At 37.6% G+C, this 18,628-nt stretch overlaps 2 protein-coding genes across 5 annotated transcripts in view; one reads left to right on the plus strand and one right to left on the minus strand.

The window, feature by feature from the left end:
- The window catches only part of LOC139760312 (uncharacterized), a 68,327-nt gene that overhangs the window by 26,324 nt on the left and 23,375 nt on the right, over positions 1-18,628 (minus strand). For all 3 annotated transcript variants that reach the window (XM_071683303.1, XM_071683302.1, XM_071683304.1), the window contains exon 10: positions 2,108-2,254. In XM_071683303.1, coding sequence (XP_071539404.1) covers positions 2,108-2,254 — 147 coding nt within the window. The remainder of the gene's footprint in view (positions 1-2,107; positions 2,255-18,628) is intronic.
- On the plus strand, positions 8,148-17,078 carry BCL7-like (chromatin remodeling complex subunit BCL7B-like protein). 2 transcript variants are annotated; one of them, XM_071683310.1, is made up of 5 exons: positions 8,148-8,422; positions 10,411-10,514; positions 11,901-11,970; positions 13,724-13,829; positions 15,538-17,078. In XM_071683310.1, the coding sequence occupies exons 2-5, from the start codon at positions 10,423-10,425 to the stop codon at positions 15,651-15,653; spliced, it is 384 nt and encodes a 127-aa protein (XP_071539411.1). In that variant the 5' UTR covers positions 8,148-8,422; positions 10,411-10,422; the 3' UTR covers positions 15,654-17,078. The 2 variants fall into 2 exon arrangements, with proteins under 2 accessions (XP_071539411.1, XP_071539410.1); XM_071683309.1 differs by having other exon boundaries at positions 8,165-8,428; positions 10,415-10,514.

The raw sequence follows: 18,628 nt of genomic DNA on the forward strand, positions 1-18,628 counted from the left end.
CGTAAATTTTTGCACTTATAAAAACTGGAATTAATCCAAATCAATATCAGATTTAATCTGAACCTAGTAGGCCATTTACCAGTTTCTCTAAATCAGTCTGAAGATAACTATGTTGAACCTCTGTTGCAGATTTATTCTCCAGTTGTGCAGTGTCTGTGAATTTTGATTTCTTACAAAGCAGCATATTATCAATGTCAGTGATATATCATAAAAAGAATAGAGAAGATTTTTCAAACACGGTCAATTTCGTCAAAACTCGTGCTGATAATCGTTTAAGTGATGACCCTTTAAATGCTAAACAATCAAGTTTCAAATTATGGTCTCCTTAGCATTACCAACTACAGACATTAGGTTTATTAGCTGATAATTCATGGGCAAGGTCTTAGTGCCTGTTTCGAATATAGAGTTACATTGGCAGTCGGCTAGTCCACAGAAACTTTTCCTTTTGCAAGTGACTTACTGAAAAATCTTTTTTTTTTTTTTTTTTTTTTTTTTTTTTTTTTTTTTTTAACTATTCGCCATTTCCCGCATTAGCAAGGTAGCGTTAAGAACAGAGGACTGGGCCTTTGTGGAATATCCTCACCTGGCCCCCCTCTGTTCCTTCTTTTGGAAAATTAAAAAAAAAAAACGAGAGGGGAGGATTTCCAGCCTCCTGCTCCCTCCCCTTTTAGTCGCCTTCTACGACACGCAGGGAATACGTGGGAAGTACTCTTAATCCCCTATCCCCAGGGATCTGTAAGTGCATTAACTGTCTCATTTTTTGCTTCTTTAATCACCTTCAAATAAAATTTATCAGGAACTGCCTTTAATTTACTTTTATTCCATTTAATGTGTATGTCAAAATGTAAGAATGTTTTTCTCTCTAACATATATGACTGGATTGGGACATGTTTTCTGTATCTCAAATCATGTCATCATTTTCCATAGTTAATGGACCAACTGCCAGGATACTGACTTCCTTGCTTCTAACATAGCAACAAAAATTCCTTAGGAGTTCTTTTGCAATTCTCTGCAAGATATGCCTGAAACTGACATTTACTGTCCTTTGAAGTGAGCATCTCTTAGTCTTTTGTGTGAATTTGTAAAACTTACTCCTTCATCATGGTTACTATCATCTTACAGGTTTCTTGCATGTGACTCTCAAAGACATCAGGCAGTCCTTTATTTCACTTTTCCACCATGTTAGCTTAGTTTTGGAAATTGCTATCTGCTGAACTTTGGCTCTTGTGTTCCGTCTTTTACTTCGAGTATTTCACTGAAGCTTTTCCAAGCATGCATTACCATGTAACATAATGATATATGAAGGGACTCACTTAGGAGCCTGAAAAACATACAGCACCCAGGTTGTTCAGATGTAATCCATCCTTTGTAAATAATTTAGGTCCTTCATCCTAGACAACTTAATGTAACGCAGCATCACTTCATGTTTCTGACACATTATTCTTGTCATAGAATAGATAGCTCATAAACAACAAAGAAGCCCTGTTAGATTTTTGCCACTGAGTACAGATGGTTGAATAATCAGTCATACCACTATTTTAAGGTAATGAGATGGTGTAGTTATGAATCTATCTATATTCATTCATGATGTCCTTTCCCATCTGAAACTCTCTCCTGGGGGTGGCCATGGCTAAAGTCTCCATAACTAGCGAACTACATTGCCGCTTCTTAGCCTTCAGTGAATTGTAACACTAATGCAAAGTATTGGAAAAGTGTCATGTCTGTTTTTTAAATTAATGATGATGTCACATTTAGCCACCTGCTTTTAATAATTTGTGGCAAAATTCTCATGAGGATGATTATTTTCAAAGTATTTCTTTGGGGATTAGTGAAGGAATATAGCACAAACAGAATAATCCACATCAACAAATGATGAATAACTGAGTCTGAACAATTGTTTCTAAATTTCCAAGGCATACACATATGTCATGCAAAGTATTCAGGCAATTTGAAAAGCAATACTAGGCCAGAATTATGGCTATGCATATTCTTTATTACAATTTTTCCTACATGCTTGAGAGCTATTTCATGAAATCTAATAAACACTTAACTTCATTAACATGAAAATTACTGACTAGCACCCATTATAAATTACTACATTACTTACCAATATTTCATCAACTGATGGAAAAGTCTTCCTACGACCAAGATAGATAAAATCCCAGTCAACTAGTTCATCAGCCTGATCTATCATATGTTTCACCTTTTTTCTAAAGTTTGGCTTAAAGCGAACATCATCTTCAAACACCAAAGCCTGTAAGGATAAAAAAACAAATGCAGAAAATATGCAAAGATTATTCATACCCTGAACAATATCAACAATGGTTCATTAGCCTATTGCACTGGGGAAATAGCAGTAAACATCAAATTTAGTATTCAGCATGTTATTCACTTGTGGGTTAACATATATAAATCCAGGTCACGGGAGTTGGCCCACACCTAACCCAGGTGTTCATCCTTCCTTCAAAGGTACCTGGCTCAGGCTTAAATTCAAAACTGTTGTATTGTAAACAACAGAAAGCAGTAAGGTTACATAAGGATTACAGATGGAAAAAGAAAGATCGCAATTAACATGCGGAAACCCTATGAAGATATGGTTACCAATCTGCACTCCCAAGATCATTCCCATTTAGTTACAACAGAAATACTAAATCAAGAAATGGTAGATAGTATATACAAGTAGAATGGTGTGAACATTATGGCCCAAACTGCTTGCCTTTTTACTTGCAAATACAATGTTAGAGACATTAAGAGCTATTTACTGAATAACCCTAAAAATGCGAGTGTACCCAGCATGCAAGGCTGTGAAAAGTATGTATGCATACAGGCATCAACCTGAAAATCCTGCCTGCATAGAAGAGCAATATTGCAGCTTGTTCACCGACTAAGTTATTAAGGCAAAAAAAGCCTCAGAACCAGTTTGAGGTACTTACTGTATGTATAAAGTAGTTTTCAAAAAGCATGATAATACATCTTAGCAAGTTGGCAATAGGTCTTCATGTTTTGGGTATGTAGGTTATGAACACAGGTAAAAACCTTTTCTTTCCAAGGTAGAGTCCGTTGAGCACAAAATATTCTATATTATATATTTTTGGAAAGTCAGGATTACAACCTTCCAACCCTCTATCTTTCTGGTAGGGATACAATGGTATTCCCATCTGAAGACATACTATTCATTAGGTTGTGACAGGTCATTCATTTTGGGCTCACATATGGTCAATCAGAGAACACACAGAGATGTCATCATAAACCTACATAATCATGGCAGTTTGACAGCTCAGAATTTCCAGATCACAGGCATTACCCAAAAGTAGCCACAGTTCATACAGAGGGTTTTTCAAAAAAAGAGAGGGTAAGGCTGAGCAGAGTAACAAAACTAGGAATAAAAGCTTGCTGGACAAGTCTTTGGGAAAAAAGATCTTTAATTCTTCAAAATCTAAATTTCTTTCTTCTGGAAGCTGTCCCATGAGCATGAGAGCATATCCACATGAAGTCGAGTTAAGAATAAACTTTCAAATACGAAAAGTAAACCCAACAGTGAAAATAATTACCTACAAAGGTGATTTACAGTTACACTGGAATCTGTTTCTCCTGAAGGCGGAAATCCCAGATCCACACGGTGTAGATCCGTAATGTGGTTGATGAATGCCAAAGACCCTTATTCTTATCTCTTACAACAAATTCCTGATGAAGGGTAAGGTAAAGACCACCTTTCTTCCATCCTGTACTCTAGAGTAATGCCCACGTTGAGTCAGTATAATAAATTCTTTAATCCACATACAGATATTCCTCACCAAAAGGGTTTGAAGGTTCCTCATTCCACAAATATAAGATTCTTTCCATAATGTATTCCCGCAATGTATCGGTTAGTGTTCCTGACCGCAACACTTTTATGGGCAGCTAAAGGACGAGCGCCTTGGTTCGAATCCTGATTAAGGCAGTTTGTCCACAGTCACACGAGCTGTTCGTCCACCCCTAAGGGTTGGTTCATAAATTGAGTACCTAGCTTGGGCTAGAGAATATATATATATATATATATATATATATATATATATATATATATATATATATATATATAGAGAGAGAGAGAGAGAGAGAGAGAGAGAGAGAGAGAGAGAGAGAGAGAGAGAGAGAGAGAGAGATCCCTGTGAAGATAAATAATACGGACACCTAAACCAAAGTTGTCCTGAGAAAAGCGAAGGTTCTTCGCATGATACTCATCTACTATGCTAATTAATTTTTGTCGACGGAGGTGTGTGTGTGTGTGTCAGGCACACTCACACTAATGTTACTTGCATCTCATTAACTACATTAATGACTTTTCCTTTAACCAAACATGAGTCCTGCAAGATATTATGTCGCCTACATTTGGAGCGACCATGAATATGGTACTCGTCAACCATATGGGCCAGATGCCCGACCACTCAGATGCATAGGAGTTGAACATCCCCAGCTTGCTACTGGCGACCTAGCCCTGTAAAGAAACGGTAGAGGACTAAGCTACGGGAACTCGTTGCCTACCGAAAGTCGACCAAGGTCCACTGGACACGGTGTAAAATTTGAATAACACGTCCCAAGTGACGCAGCGAATGGGTTGTATTGATGTCGCCCGACGCGCGACATTAATATGGTCCCCTCCTCTCATGTGCTTCTTCAAGATCCATACAAAGAAAGCCAACATAAGCCCTGGAAAAACAACTCAGATCCAGAACAACTCGAGTAGATAGGGCGTAGGTGTGAAGCCAAGGAGGTGTCATTAACACACCAAATAAATGCAACATTCATGAGAATGTAGATAGAATGAATAACAGCAAAAAAAAAAAAAAAAAAAAAGATTAGCAGTACATAAGTACAGTGTGCACCTTAATCAACCATTAACAGAACACTTATCCTTCGTATGGTAGAGAAACCAGTAAATACATTCGAAGATTGTCTAAAAATTATATCATGTTTAGGATTCTGGGGAAATTAGTGAACGACAAGGAGTGTCGACCGTAGCTCCGAGTGTCAGATGATGTCATCAATGTTGGGGTCAGTGACTGGTGAAGAGCGGACTCGGAATGCTGTATAATAATGCTGTCTTACGGTGAGACAAAGGTCCCACGCACTTTACTAATACCTAAGGGAAGTAAGTCTGTAATGTGACTGTAGATGACTAGAACTGACAACTTTATCAATAATGATGGAAAAATATTCAACTTGCTGTATTCACAGTACACACAGTAAGGCATATATTTTCAGATAAGGTGGATATGATTTTGATATCTGAAACAAGAGTGGCTATTTCATTGAACATTCCTACTCGTGCAGTAAGCAATGGCGCAAGAGGATACAGAATGCACAAAAGGTCTGAGGACTGAACCTCGATAACAAATAAATACTAGGTAACATAGTGATGAAATTGTTAACAAGGATTGGGCAACAATGAATAAATCATTCCGCAGATTACGTAGTAAATGAAGTTTACTACGGCTGAACAATGATTGGATTAAGAATCAAGATATATATAACATATAAACACCCACTTTGGTCAAACATGGTAAATACCATTTTATGTGAATTCTTCAGTTACTACAACTACTTTAGGTACTATATAAGCTTTCAGGAACTTACCTTTTTGTAGCCTTTGCTGACAATATCTTGCCAGATGTAGTAATGACTAAGAGTACACCCAATCTCACCATAGGTCATATTTGTGACTCCCCACGGGTCCTTGTAGTTGGTAAACTGCTTTACACCTAGCTTTTCTAAGTAACTTTCATTCAACTGTTTCCCATCAACTGCATCAAACAATTTCACATCTAATCCTAGTTCATCAAAGCTACGGTACATTCGTTCACGTCTCTCTGGTCGTCTAGCCAGGTTAATCATATATATCTCGTCAAATCCAACTTTATCTTTCTTGGGTAATGGAGGGACATATTTAATGAGAAGCCGAGACACTGGCAGTGGTGGATGATCAACAAGAACTTCTAGCTTAATATTTAGGAGTTGCTCATAGTCCAGTTCAAGTTCCTGGTCTTCCATCGGTGGAGGAATAAATCCATACACTTCAGAGTTGCACACATACATATCAATGCCAGCATTTCTAGCAGAAATGGCAAAGGTAATGATGTCATCATTCGGTCCATCATAACCAATTACATTATCTGGGGAGAAAGTGAGAACATCTGAGTCAACTCTTCTCAAGTCAACAAGGACACAAGAGTGAACCATTGGGACAAAGAAGCATCCTCTCATCCACCGGTATATGAAGTGGCGGTACTCAACTGCACGCTCGTAAAAATAATCTTCTGTCATTCCACCCCAGAAATTGCTGTAAGTATCAAGTGAAATCAACATGGGTGCTACTATGGCTTTTTCCTCCTTCACCAGAACTTGAAGGGTGTCACTTTTTGTTATAAAAACATCCATGTCTAGGAACCAGATGTAGTCGGCCCACGTCTGTCCCGCAAAAGACAGAGCTTCCTCTTTCATCTGAATAATGTTATTAAACCTTTCCTCGTTCCACTCCGTACCGTAAACATCACCTGGATAATATTTTGGCGATTGTTTGTCCAATTTGACATTACATGAATGATATTCTTGCTGGTTATGTGCCAACCATTCTTCCAGTATGACGATTGTCTTATCTACATTATGATCTGATCTTATAAAGAGCGACATTCTTTTCTTTGGGTATTCCAAACGCTCGAAGAGTGTCAAGAAGTATGGCAGGGTATGCTCCTTGTTTCTCGCTAAAAGTACCACACAAATAGTAGGCGCTTTGGTTTCATTTTGACTGACTGCTTCCAGGGTCCTTATATCACTTGTAAAAAGAAGTATTATGAATATCGAACTTAAGGGCATTGAAAATTGAAACATCTCCCCGTGTGACTCAGGTTATGGTTGCACGAGAGGTGGCGACAAGGTCTGCCGCAGCCCGCAGCTGCCTGGTGGATATCAGACAAGGGCTCCCCACACCTTTGTCACACCTGCACTCCCAAGCAAAAGGTTGTTGAACGGTGAACAACTACAATATTACACCTGCACTTCCTAGTAAAGGTTGCTGCCATAATAACATGGTGACAAATGTGGTCAAAATTATTGACAGCGCCAATTAGCCCTTTCCATAATTCCCTCGCAAGTGTACAACAATAGGAGAATCATTTTGAGCAGAATCATCAAACAAAATTACATGTATATTCTATAAATACTAAGATACTGCCAATAATCAAACAAGAACAGGTTAATATATCTGAAGACTGGCGTATGAATGTTTCACACTTGAGTCTTGTTAAAAGACTGTATATCAATGATGCATCTGTATGACGTGTGAGATTAGTCATCATCATCATCTAAATATAAAAAGAAATGTCATTATTTCAAATGCTACTTGGATCCGACGAATTTCGCGCGCAGTAATTTCGCTATTTCAGTTTCGACATTACATATTATCTGTGGCGCCTCCCCTGGATTACGGTCGTGGTTCTATACCAGACTGAGGTAGATTTAGGTTATTGAAAATAATTCTTATAACGTATGTGGACCCTGTGCTTCGTCAAAAAGGAATAACGGTGGCGCAGCTACATGCAGGCAGTCGGGTAACAGGTGCTCTGCACTCCCACACAGCTCACGAGAACAGTGGATGAAATATTACCTGCTGAACAGAATGTGTTGCACATCGCGGTGTAGGAATGGATGATTGAAGAGAAGTGATACCAGGGAAAATTAGAGATGGGAGACTTTCTATTACACTTTGGTTAATAGAAATGTGGAGTAACAACCAAACCGGATATGTCAGCAGTACCTCCTAATTCGATGGATAAAAATCCCGTTGATATGAAAGAGCTTCTCAAAGAAAAATAATTACAGCACCTACTAAAATACCAGCTCTAGGGAAGCAGACTGAGGTTTGTGGTGGGCTCCTATAAATCACTTAAAAGAAATATAAAGTATATCAACCAAAAAATCTAACCTGGCCAACCAGTTCTTAAAATTGATAACCGCTGGTGTAAAAAGAGTTCTTACAAATATTTGAATTCCCGCGGACATAGAGCAATATAATTGATGTTCCCGTAGCCCTCAAAGATAAAGTTACGGTTCCAAACCCGTAGCCACTGTAGACTCGATTCCATCCAGCACAGTATCACTTTCTTGAAAGCTACATGATTCACTAACCTAAAATGAATATAAACATTGAACGATAATATATATATTAACCTCTGTATTGCACAATGATATTTTTGATATATCTACTCGTTATTTCCCCTCAAGAGTCGAGAAAAGTTTGCCAGATGCCAACGAATCTCTGTGTTTGTTGTTTACATCTGAGAGAAGAGGAGTCTGTCCATTTCGCTTCAAGCGTGAGAATCACAAGAGCGACAAGCCAAAAAGCAAGCCTAGAAAGTGCAACACAAGCAGCTAAATAAACGACGTTCAGGTATATGTGTACTTTAAGAGCACCACAAAAATAACAAAGAAGACAAGCATATCATTAGACTCAACATAGCAGAGAGGTTAAAGTTATATAGAAGGGTTGTGATGAAATATAACATTAACGACACAATTTATGTTAGCTCCACATCGCTTCCAGCTGTGGGTATCGAGTGATTTACTCATGCAAAGCAAGTACAGTAGCTTGGTAATCCAGTAACGGTTGCCGTTATGACATGGAGCGGTCTTCCCAAACAATCTCCCCTAAACCTAGCTGTCATTTTGTACAAAAAATAGTTTTTCTTAGCACCGGTACGCGAGCGTACGTTATTTATTATATTTCTGTGGACACCCTCTTATGTAGGAATCACACACAATGACACAGTTGACCAATTCGCCAAAACTGCTTGCGATGGTCCCACATCCTCACGTGAACCTTGCTATCGGTCGAGAATTCGCCCAGAGTCACGCCTTCCTAAAGTCCACTGTAGGAACAGACAGACCTGATACAAATACCGTTGCCGGGGGCCTTATGGTCCGCAAGCGCAATGTAGGCTGCCGAGGTAGGGGATGAGCCCCACTTTCCCTCTTGCCCCCTCTGTTACTCACGCCTCTCAAACACATTACAATATTACTGCTTGGACTGTCTCGTATTCAATGACATGCTGCCACAGGGACAGTTCCTCACCACAATAAGTCACTACCACTTAGTACACGAAATCCTAAATCTGATTTTCATTCGCACGCTTTATGTGCCCTGCATGGCACTAGGGCTTTTGAAATTTCATTATTATGTATTATATCATAATTGCATTGGTTTGATGCCCTAGGGTGCAATGAATAGATGAAAACAATAAAACAGTCCTCAAGCAATGAAATTCAAGGGGACTGCCGTCAGATCGGTAAAATACACCTATAATACTGTAGGAACTTGTCTTAGCAGTTCTAGGTTAGGTTATGTTGGTTAAGTTAGGTCTTGTTGTAATTAACTCTACATAGCATCAGGTATGGCATCACAATTTTGGGATGGGAGATTGCTGAACAAAATCATAAAAATACAATCGGAAAAACAATAAAACTGCTATTAAAATTATATTTAATAAGTGGATTGGGTCTGCTACAGTGTTACAGATAAATTTCACCCATCCTACCACAGGCCTCTTGGATTTCTTTGGGAGACTTACATGTAGTTCTCTCACTAAATGCCAGATAATATTCTTTACTTGTTCTAGTTCTCTGTTTTCATCACCTTCATCCTACATCTCTCTTTTAAACAAGCTCTCAGTGTGCCAGTATTGCATTGACCTTACTGCAATCGTCTTGGATTTCATAGTTTAGGAGTACTGTACCTACTGATTATCCAATAAAATGGCCTAATCAGTGAGGTTTTGGTAATGTGACCAACAATCAGTTATGACTAGTACTTAGGCAAACATATTCTGTAATTACAATAAGTACTGCTTTTCATTTCTGTCTTCTGCAAACTTAAGAACAGTTCCTATATGTACCATTCAATGCCCACAATCAAGTTTTCCAAGTCAACATGTCAACTTAATTTCACCATTTCCATGTAGGCACTAACATCACCAATGTTTTCCTTTCTAAAATCACAAAAGTGCCCCAGGAGCTCACAGCAGAAGCTAAGCCAATCTGTCAGTGTGGTTTTTGAAATGTCCACCTCACACACATATGTAAAATTTCTAATTACAAAAATATTTGAGAAACAAAGACAAAAAATGAACATGCATTTTAGTTAAGCTGAGCTAGAAAAAATGACAAGTATCAGAGAAAACAACAGTATCTTGCTCTCTTGGTTGCTGAACATGCAGAAATAGTAACAGGTTCTAGAGACATTTCATACAGAAATTAATCAAATCATGCTCATCTGTCTAAATCAGTTCTAATAAGCATTAGAAGACTGATAAGGTCTTCCATATCCATAAGTTACTTCTGTAATGCCCTCAAACTACATATTCACTGACTTTTGGCTTACAGAAAGAAGCGGAGATGATGTCGAGGTCTCTGAGAGCGGAAACCCGCTCTAGGGGAAAGGAGGAAACCAAGCGGTCTATGCAGGCACTGGATAAAGTCCGACGATGGTAAGTGAATTGATGAGGAATATATATATATATGGTGACTGAGTTTGATAAAGTGTGTGAAAGAAGAAAGCTGAGAGTAAATGTGAATAAGAGCAAGGTTATTAGGTACAGTAGGGTTGAGGGTCAAGTCAATTGGGAGGTAAGTTTGAATGGAGAAAAACTGGAGGAAGTAAAGTGTTTTAGATATCTGGGAGTGGATCTGGCAGCGGATGGAACCATGGAAGCGGAAGTGAATCATAGGGTGGGGGAGGGGGCGAAAATCCTGGGAGCCTTGAAGAATGTGTGGAAGTCAAGAACATTATCTCGGAAAGCTAAAATGGGTATGTTTAAAGGAATAGTGGTTCCAACAATGTTGTATGGTTGCGAGGCGTGGGCTATGGATAGAGTTGTGCGGAGGAGGGTGGATGTGCTGGAAATGAGATGTTTGAGGACAATGAGTTGTGTGAGGTGGTTTGATCGAGTAAGTAATGTAAGGGTAAGAGAGATGTGTGGAAATAAAAAGAGCATGGTTGAGAGAGCAGAAGAGGGTGTTTTGAAATGGTTTGGGCACATGGAGAGAATGAGTGAGGAAAGATTGACCAAGAGGATATATGTGTCGGAGGTGGAGGGAACGAGGAGAAGTGGGAGACCAAATTGGAGGAGGAAAGATGGAGTGAAAAAGATTTTGTGTGATCGGGGCCTGAACATGCAGGAGGGTGAAAGGAGGGCAAGGAATAGAGTGAATTGGATCGATGTGGTATACTGGAGTTGACATATATATATATCCCTGGGGATAGGGTAGAAAGAATATGACCCATGTATTCCAAGCATGTCGTAGAAGGGCGACTAACGGGAGGGAGCGGGGGGCTGGAAATCCTCCCCCCCCCCCCCCCTTTTTTTTTTTCAATTCTCCAAAAGAAGGAACAGAGAAGTGTGTCAAGTGAGGATATTCCTTCTAAGACTCCTCTGTTCTTAACGCTACCTCTCTAATGCAAAAAATGGTGAATATGCATGAAAAAAAAATATATATACATATGAATAGGAGGCTGTGGTTTCAGTGCATTACATGCAACAGTTTGAGAATGCACGAGAAGAAATGAGGCCATTATTTTTATATTTCCTTGGAATTACGTCACTCGTGCTGGAAATCGTGAACAAGTATGAAAAAAGGATGCATATTTGCTATTTTTTCGACTTTTTCAGATAATGAAAGTAAATCTTTTTGGAAAGCTGCTGTAAGTGCAAGTAGCATAAGCTAGCTATACACATTATCATTAACATTTACATTTTCATAAATAATATGACCACACATACTTTATCTCAAATATTTAAATTGTACTTTTTAGTTACCAGTATTTTTCCATGTTTTTACAACCACTTTATATGACAACTGACTTTATTTTGCAGGGAGAAGAAATGGATAACCATACATGATACAACAATGAAAATTTACAAATGGGTCCCCATTGCTCAGGATGTAAGTAATATCTGTTTCGTATGGACATAGTATATTAGTCATTACAAAGAAAGCCAACCATGTTAGCATCTTAAGAGAATTCTTTATGCCAGAACTATGGGCTATTGTTTTGCATATCTGTAATATTTTCTTATTTATTGCAGTTTCTTGTTTGTCTCAGGATTTTTCATATTCTATAAATCTTTTTCTTATGATTTTTTATAAGTATTTTCTTGTCTCATTATTTTTCATGCTTTCTATAAATCTTTTTCTAATGATTTTTTATAAGTATTCCTATTACATCCAAACATCTCATGCTCAACTCCAGCATCCTTTTCTGAGCCTCAAAGTGACCCGAAGTACATATGGAATTGGTCTACCATATGGGTCATATTAGATTCATATTTATCTGGAATCTTCAAAATATTTAGTAAGGAATGGTCTTTACATTTTCTTCATATAACTGGAAATGAGATGTTTGAGGACAATGTGTGGTGTGAGGTGGTTTAATCGAGTAATTAACGTAAGGGTAAGAGAGATGTGTGGAAATAAAAAGAGCGTGGTTGAGAGAGCAGAAGAGGGTGTTTTGAAATGGTTTGAGCACATGGAGAGAATGAGTGAGGAAAGATTGACCAAGAGGATATATGTGTCGGAGGTGGAGGGAACGAGGAGAAGTGGGAGACCAAATTGGAGGTGGAAAGATGGAGTGAAAAAGATTTTGTGTGATCGGGGCCTGAACATGCAGGAGGGTGAAAGGAGGGCAAGGAATAGAGTGAATTGGATCGATGTGGTATACTGGGGTTGACGTGCTGTCAGTGGATTGAATCAGGGCATGTGAAGTGTCTGGGGTAAACCATGGAAAGCTGTGTAGGTATGTATACATGTGTATGGGGGTGGGTTGGGCCATTTCTTTCGTCTGTTTCCTTGCGCTGCTTCGCAAACGCGGGAGACAGCGGGGGGAAAAAAAAAAAAAAACTCCCTCCTAATTATTAACAGACATGCAATGTAAAAAGAACTGCCATCTTGACTTTGGCCCCCATCAGATGAGATTAACCCATCTTGTACCCCTTACATATGACCCTCCACCAATATTGTTTGGGTTTAAAAGTAAGACCTTTGGCACAGGCAATCAGTCCTTGTAGAGAAAAAAAAAAAAAAAAAAAGTATAGAAAATTTACAGAAATTAATATTGCTGTTTGTTTTGGTCTGTTCCAGTACTAAGTGAGCAGTTGGACAGGGTGTGGATATATCTGGATATAGATGTGGGGGAAGGGTAGAGGATCTTGAACCCTGTCACAATTAAAATCACCCCAACATTACAATTACAGGCCACTATTATCATTTGATTTAAGCATTTGAGAAAAATCCTTTCATAGCTGCTGCCCATGTTCCTACCTTTGCAATATAATGATACAAGGAGGGGAGGATTTTTGGACCCCTGCTTTTGCCCCTTAGTTGGCTTCTATGACACGAGAAGATACCTTGGTAGTATTCTTTCTCTCCCACTTTCAGGGATCTGGGTAAATTAAAAAATATTTGTTTTTGCTCAGTTTTAACTTTTTTACAGGATTACTTCTTACATTGTAAACAAATGATGATTGTTTCATTATTAAATAGCTGGACTAACATCCAAAATTCTTAAATTTGCATAAAGCTATACAATCTGATCTTAAGACTCCAGTCACAGGAGATACATCATAAATTATAACATTTGGCGAAGATTTTCTTTCCACTTGAGTGAAATATATGTCTTATATTTTATCACATTTCCTAGGAACGTAAAAAGAAAAGTGGAGGCAGCTCAAACAAAGAAAATCGTATGTGCAGCCGAGACAGCAGTATGTCAGCATTTCCAATGGGAGGGGATGACTCTAATACAGGTAACTATAACCAATTATCCTGTACAGTATCTTTACAGTTTCCTTAGAGTGTCACTTTTCTAATAAGAAAAGTCATTTTAACCAAAGGCCTTAACTAAGTCAAAAGATATGCTTTCTAATCCATATACTTTTGTGTGTGGTCCTTTGGTGGTATTGGCAGTATCAAGTGGATGTCCATCTCAAAAAGTTGATTATAGACAACCTCAAATATTTTTTTAATAAAAAAACTTAGGCTGGAGTGGATTACTTTGTTACATATTAACAGTTCATCATAATCATTCTTTCAACCCTTGGTATAACTGGGACATTCCAGTGCCACTTCTTAGCCTTTTGTGCCTCACCCTTGACAGGTCACTGGCAGAGGGCCCAAATCTTAAAGTACTGCCCTGATGTAATTGCACAATGCCTCCCCCTTTAGTTCCACCCCAAGGAGTGTAATAAAGAGGTCACCATGAGAAGGCAGGGTGAGACTTGGAGAGTATCCCTTCGAGGTGCTGAAGCATAATAACTTTTCCCAAGTTTAAGCTTCTTTTACTTTCCACAGTAGCAGCACCTCCTACCTCATTGGTTATGATACTCCCATTGTGCAAATGGAGAGAAATAGAAAGAATGCATGAAATGGTGTATGCGAGGGAGGCATGTAAGGACTGGGATAAGTGGAGACTTTTGTTGTGGCCACCCCTTGATAAGAGTTCCCAGAGGGAATGGGCATTAGAGATATAGATAGATAGATGGACATAATCATGCTGCCAGTGATTTTCTTCCCTTGATATATTTTTCAGATACTGGAGATTTGTGAAATAAACTCGATATGAAATATATTTTCCCACTCAGGAGGCTGACAAATAAGTTGTCATCCTGATCTGATGAATAGAAGACACCAAGTTCATGTATTGGTTGGCCTAGGCAGCCTTTAGGATTAAAAGATTCCAGATTACTCTCTCCATTTATTTTTTTTTTCTGTTAACGGTATGTACATTAGTGACTTTCACCATTGCTTGAAAATCATGTGATATCAGCTTGCATGAACACTTTCCAGAGTTAAATTTCAAGGACCAAGATGAAGCAACAGCACACATGTAACCCTTCACTCTTATTATGCTGTCACCCCCTCCCTGTTGGCCAATGATCAGATTAGCATTCATTTATAGGTCATCCACTAATGTCATTAGACTGCATTTAGTTATAGATCATCCACAACCTCAGTTTAGCTGTCATAAGGTGCATCCACTTTCCCAACAAGTTTGCACACTTACAAGAATAACATACATTTGTTATAACAGTCCAAAGACTTGGCTGTTTTATTTTGGAGATCCAATGGGAATAGACTGAAATCCTATGCAGTACTTTGCCTAATTATTTTTTTCTCTGCAAGAGATATTTAATTCTCTGCCCACAATTCTTGCTATATTTTGCAGTTTCCCTTCCTAACTTGAAAGCATACTACATAAAAACTTCCATTTTTTAATGTATTCCTAAGGCAGATCTAGAGATGACAATGTGGTTGTTACCACCTTGCACTCCTTTCATCACTTTTATTCAACCTATGTCTCAGTACCAGATTTAACTTCTTGGTACACAATAATTAATACCCAAATGTGCTTTATCTATTATATTTATAACAAATAGATCAAAAAGATTATTGAAGACAGGTTCACTTCATGTTAACTCTATTCACCTCACATCCTAAAAAAACATTTATTTCCAGCCTTGTCAATGATGAGTGACTCCCAGGATGCAACTGACTTCTCCTCAACTCAGTTCAACATCTCAGAAGATTCTAACTCTGAACCACCATTTAAGAAAAAGCTTATGGAAGGCTGAGGAGACTGTTGAATGTGATTACAAAAAGAAAATGGATGAAAGTGAGAATTATGAAAACTTGCAGTGAAGCAACAAAATGTAATATGTAATATCAGAAATTAGGCATATAAATCTGAACTGAATGGAAGAGTGAATTATTGAAGCATATCCCTACTAAACATGCTTCTGGTATGATATTTGCATGTCTTATCATACGTGGTCATGGACTGGCAAATGACTCATCACTCCATATAGGAGGCATCCCATTCCAGTGTTTGTAGCACGTCCAGTATGACTTTAACTCTATACAAAAATTAAATGTGAATTAATTCACATGTCTACAGTTAATATAGTCATAGTGTAATTCTAGTTGTTCATGAAGTCTAGCATGTACTGTGGCCCCTAACTGACCATTGTTTTCACTTGGTGTGGCTGCACATATACATTTACAGTGCAGTATTATATGACTCATATTTCTGTATTCATGCATGTATCATGACTTCAAGTGTTGGTGCAAATGGTTGAAAAATTTTAATTTAATGCAGTCAGCAGTGTAAGTGAAGATACTATTGTCCAGTGTTCTCAGTTCAGTAGGCACTGTGTAAAAGACAAAGAACAGGTTTGTGTTAAGTAAGGACTTATTCTCTACCTAAGTTATATTGATTTATTATTGTAGTTGTGGTAGTATGCTGCAGTCATGATTGACATCCCAACCTGGATGTTTGATTAAGGCAGCAGTTTTACATGTTATGTTATGCTTAATGCTATTTATCATTATTTAAAGCCACTGACCTTTGTAAATTTATCATCATACATCCACCATTTATTTTATATATAAAGAATTACCTTTTAATTATTAAAATGAATTGAAGTGTATTCTGATTATTTAAAGTTTGAACCAGATGAAGCATGTCAGAGATCTTGCAATTAGGGTTAGCAGGAGGATTACTGTTGTGGTATTCATGGTTATGAATAAGGAGAAGGATGGTAATGGGATCTTGATATTAACATAGAAAGTAATTCACTGTATAAAAGCTATAATGCAATATATTTTTTATTGACAGTCATTTCACAAGCTATGATAGTATCCATATTATTATACTAGCAACAGAAACAGGTGCTCACAAAGCTGACACACAAAACTGCACAATTAAGGTAACATTAAGGGGGTAAGAATAATTAAACTGTGATTCATAGGATACTTTCTGATCTCTTCCATAAATATTCAGTGCACTGAATGTATTTTTTTTATCTTTTTTCCCCTAATGAAAATGGAGATCTCAAAAGGATGTAAAAATACATAAGTGTAATGTGTTTCATGTAAAGTATTGCATGTGAAACGTAAGTTGCATATTTGGAACTAAATGCCGCATATATAATGTCAGAAGGTAACTTGAGGGAATAAACTTATATACATTGTAGCAGTGAATGAACTTGAAAGATTTATGTCTGGCTGTGAATTTTATTATCATCCTTACAAATTTATATCATATGAAAAAAAAACTGTGCACTCCAATTGCTCAATGTTCCATAAGCCTGGGGAACATTTGTACACAAGTAGCTGAATCACTGTACCTTAGTTGATGAAATCCAAAGAGCTAGATATAAATGATATTTGGAGTCAGCAGGGATATTTACTGACTTTAAATCCTTCCTGACCAGACAAGATTGCTATTAGTTTTATGATTTCCATTCTCTAAGAAAGCTAAACTTTTCCTGACCTTATTAGCTGTTTGCGTAACTAATACTTGTTCTCGAACATCTCAAATGACAAATATCTCCGATAGTCAAAAAATAGGAAAAAAAAACACAATCTAGAAACATTAACACATGAAATATGTAAGAAGTAACTTTCACAGCATCTCTTATATAAAAATATATTGCAAAAATTTTAATTTGAAATTAACTAACATTTGTTATTCTATGATTTATATTAAGCCTAGGAAAAAATATGGTTCAATATATTCTACATACCTTTAGTCAAATGAGGATTTGTCTGTTTTGTTATCTACTTGTCCATGTGCTATTTGATAGCTGGACTAAGGAATCAAAATTTTTTCAAGGTATTTTCTCAGTATTGAAAATGATTGCTCCCACTGATTCTGAAAGTTTTATGGTGAGACTAGCTGAACTTAAATTCCAGCCAGATACAGATTAAAATAAATTATGTTCAGTGATACAGTACTTTAGTATTCCCAATCCTCTCTGTACCAAATTTTCACCAACCTACCTAATCATAAGTGTTGAGCTGAGAGACTGTGGTTAATCTTTGGTAGATTACATTGAAAATATATTCTTAACTAGTACTGTATTTCATTTCTAAGACAGTTAGTGATATTAAAGTGCTACCCATGTTTCGGCAGCCTAAACCTGCCAAAAACAGGTGAATATGGGGCAGGAGTGGGTAATTAGAATTTCACCCCTCTTTTTATAATCCCTTTCTAAACAGAAGGAACCCATGAGGAATTTCTTTCTTGGAAGCTCAGTCATTTGTTCCCAACATTAACTTGTAAAAACAAAACATATGAGCAACACTGAGTATATATGATGTATAAGTAATTATATACAATAATGTTGCAATTTTATAAACTGATCTTCATAAATCATTACTACCTAACTCAACCCCATTAATCTACCTCCATAATTAATGCAAACATTCTAAATTCTCAGCATGGCTTATGCTTAGTCTCTTCCTGCACTCATTTCAATCTTATGCCTTATATCACGAACAAATTATAATTAGCACTACGAAAAATCCTACTGTGGCAGTTATGCATATATTAAAGGAGGAAAAGGTATGGCCCTGTCCCTCCCATGCTGTTTCACTCTGATTTCCACAACTTGCCAGGCAGCCAATCCTGCTCGACCAGGCAAATTAGCAACTGTCTCTAGGACACTAGATACTGATACTGATTCATTGGATGCTGAACAAGATTCTGATGATAACAAGAAAGTGATCTTGATTTTGATATTTATTTATCTATTATACTGTCGCT

This window comes from Panulirus ornatus, chromosome 36 (genome assembly GCF_036320965.1).
Source record: "Panulirus ornatus isolate Po-2019 chromosome 36, ASM3632096v1, whole genome shotgun sequence".
Taxonomy (NCBI): domain Eukaryota; kingdom Metazoa; phylum Arthropoda; class Malacostraca; order Decapoda; family Palinuridae; genus Panulirus; species Panulirus ornatus.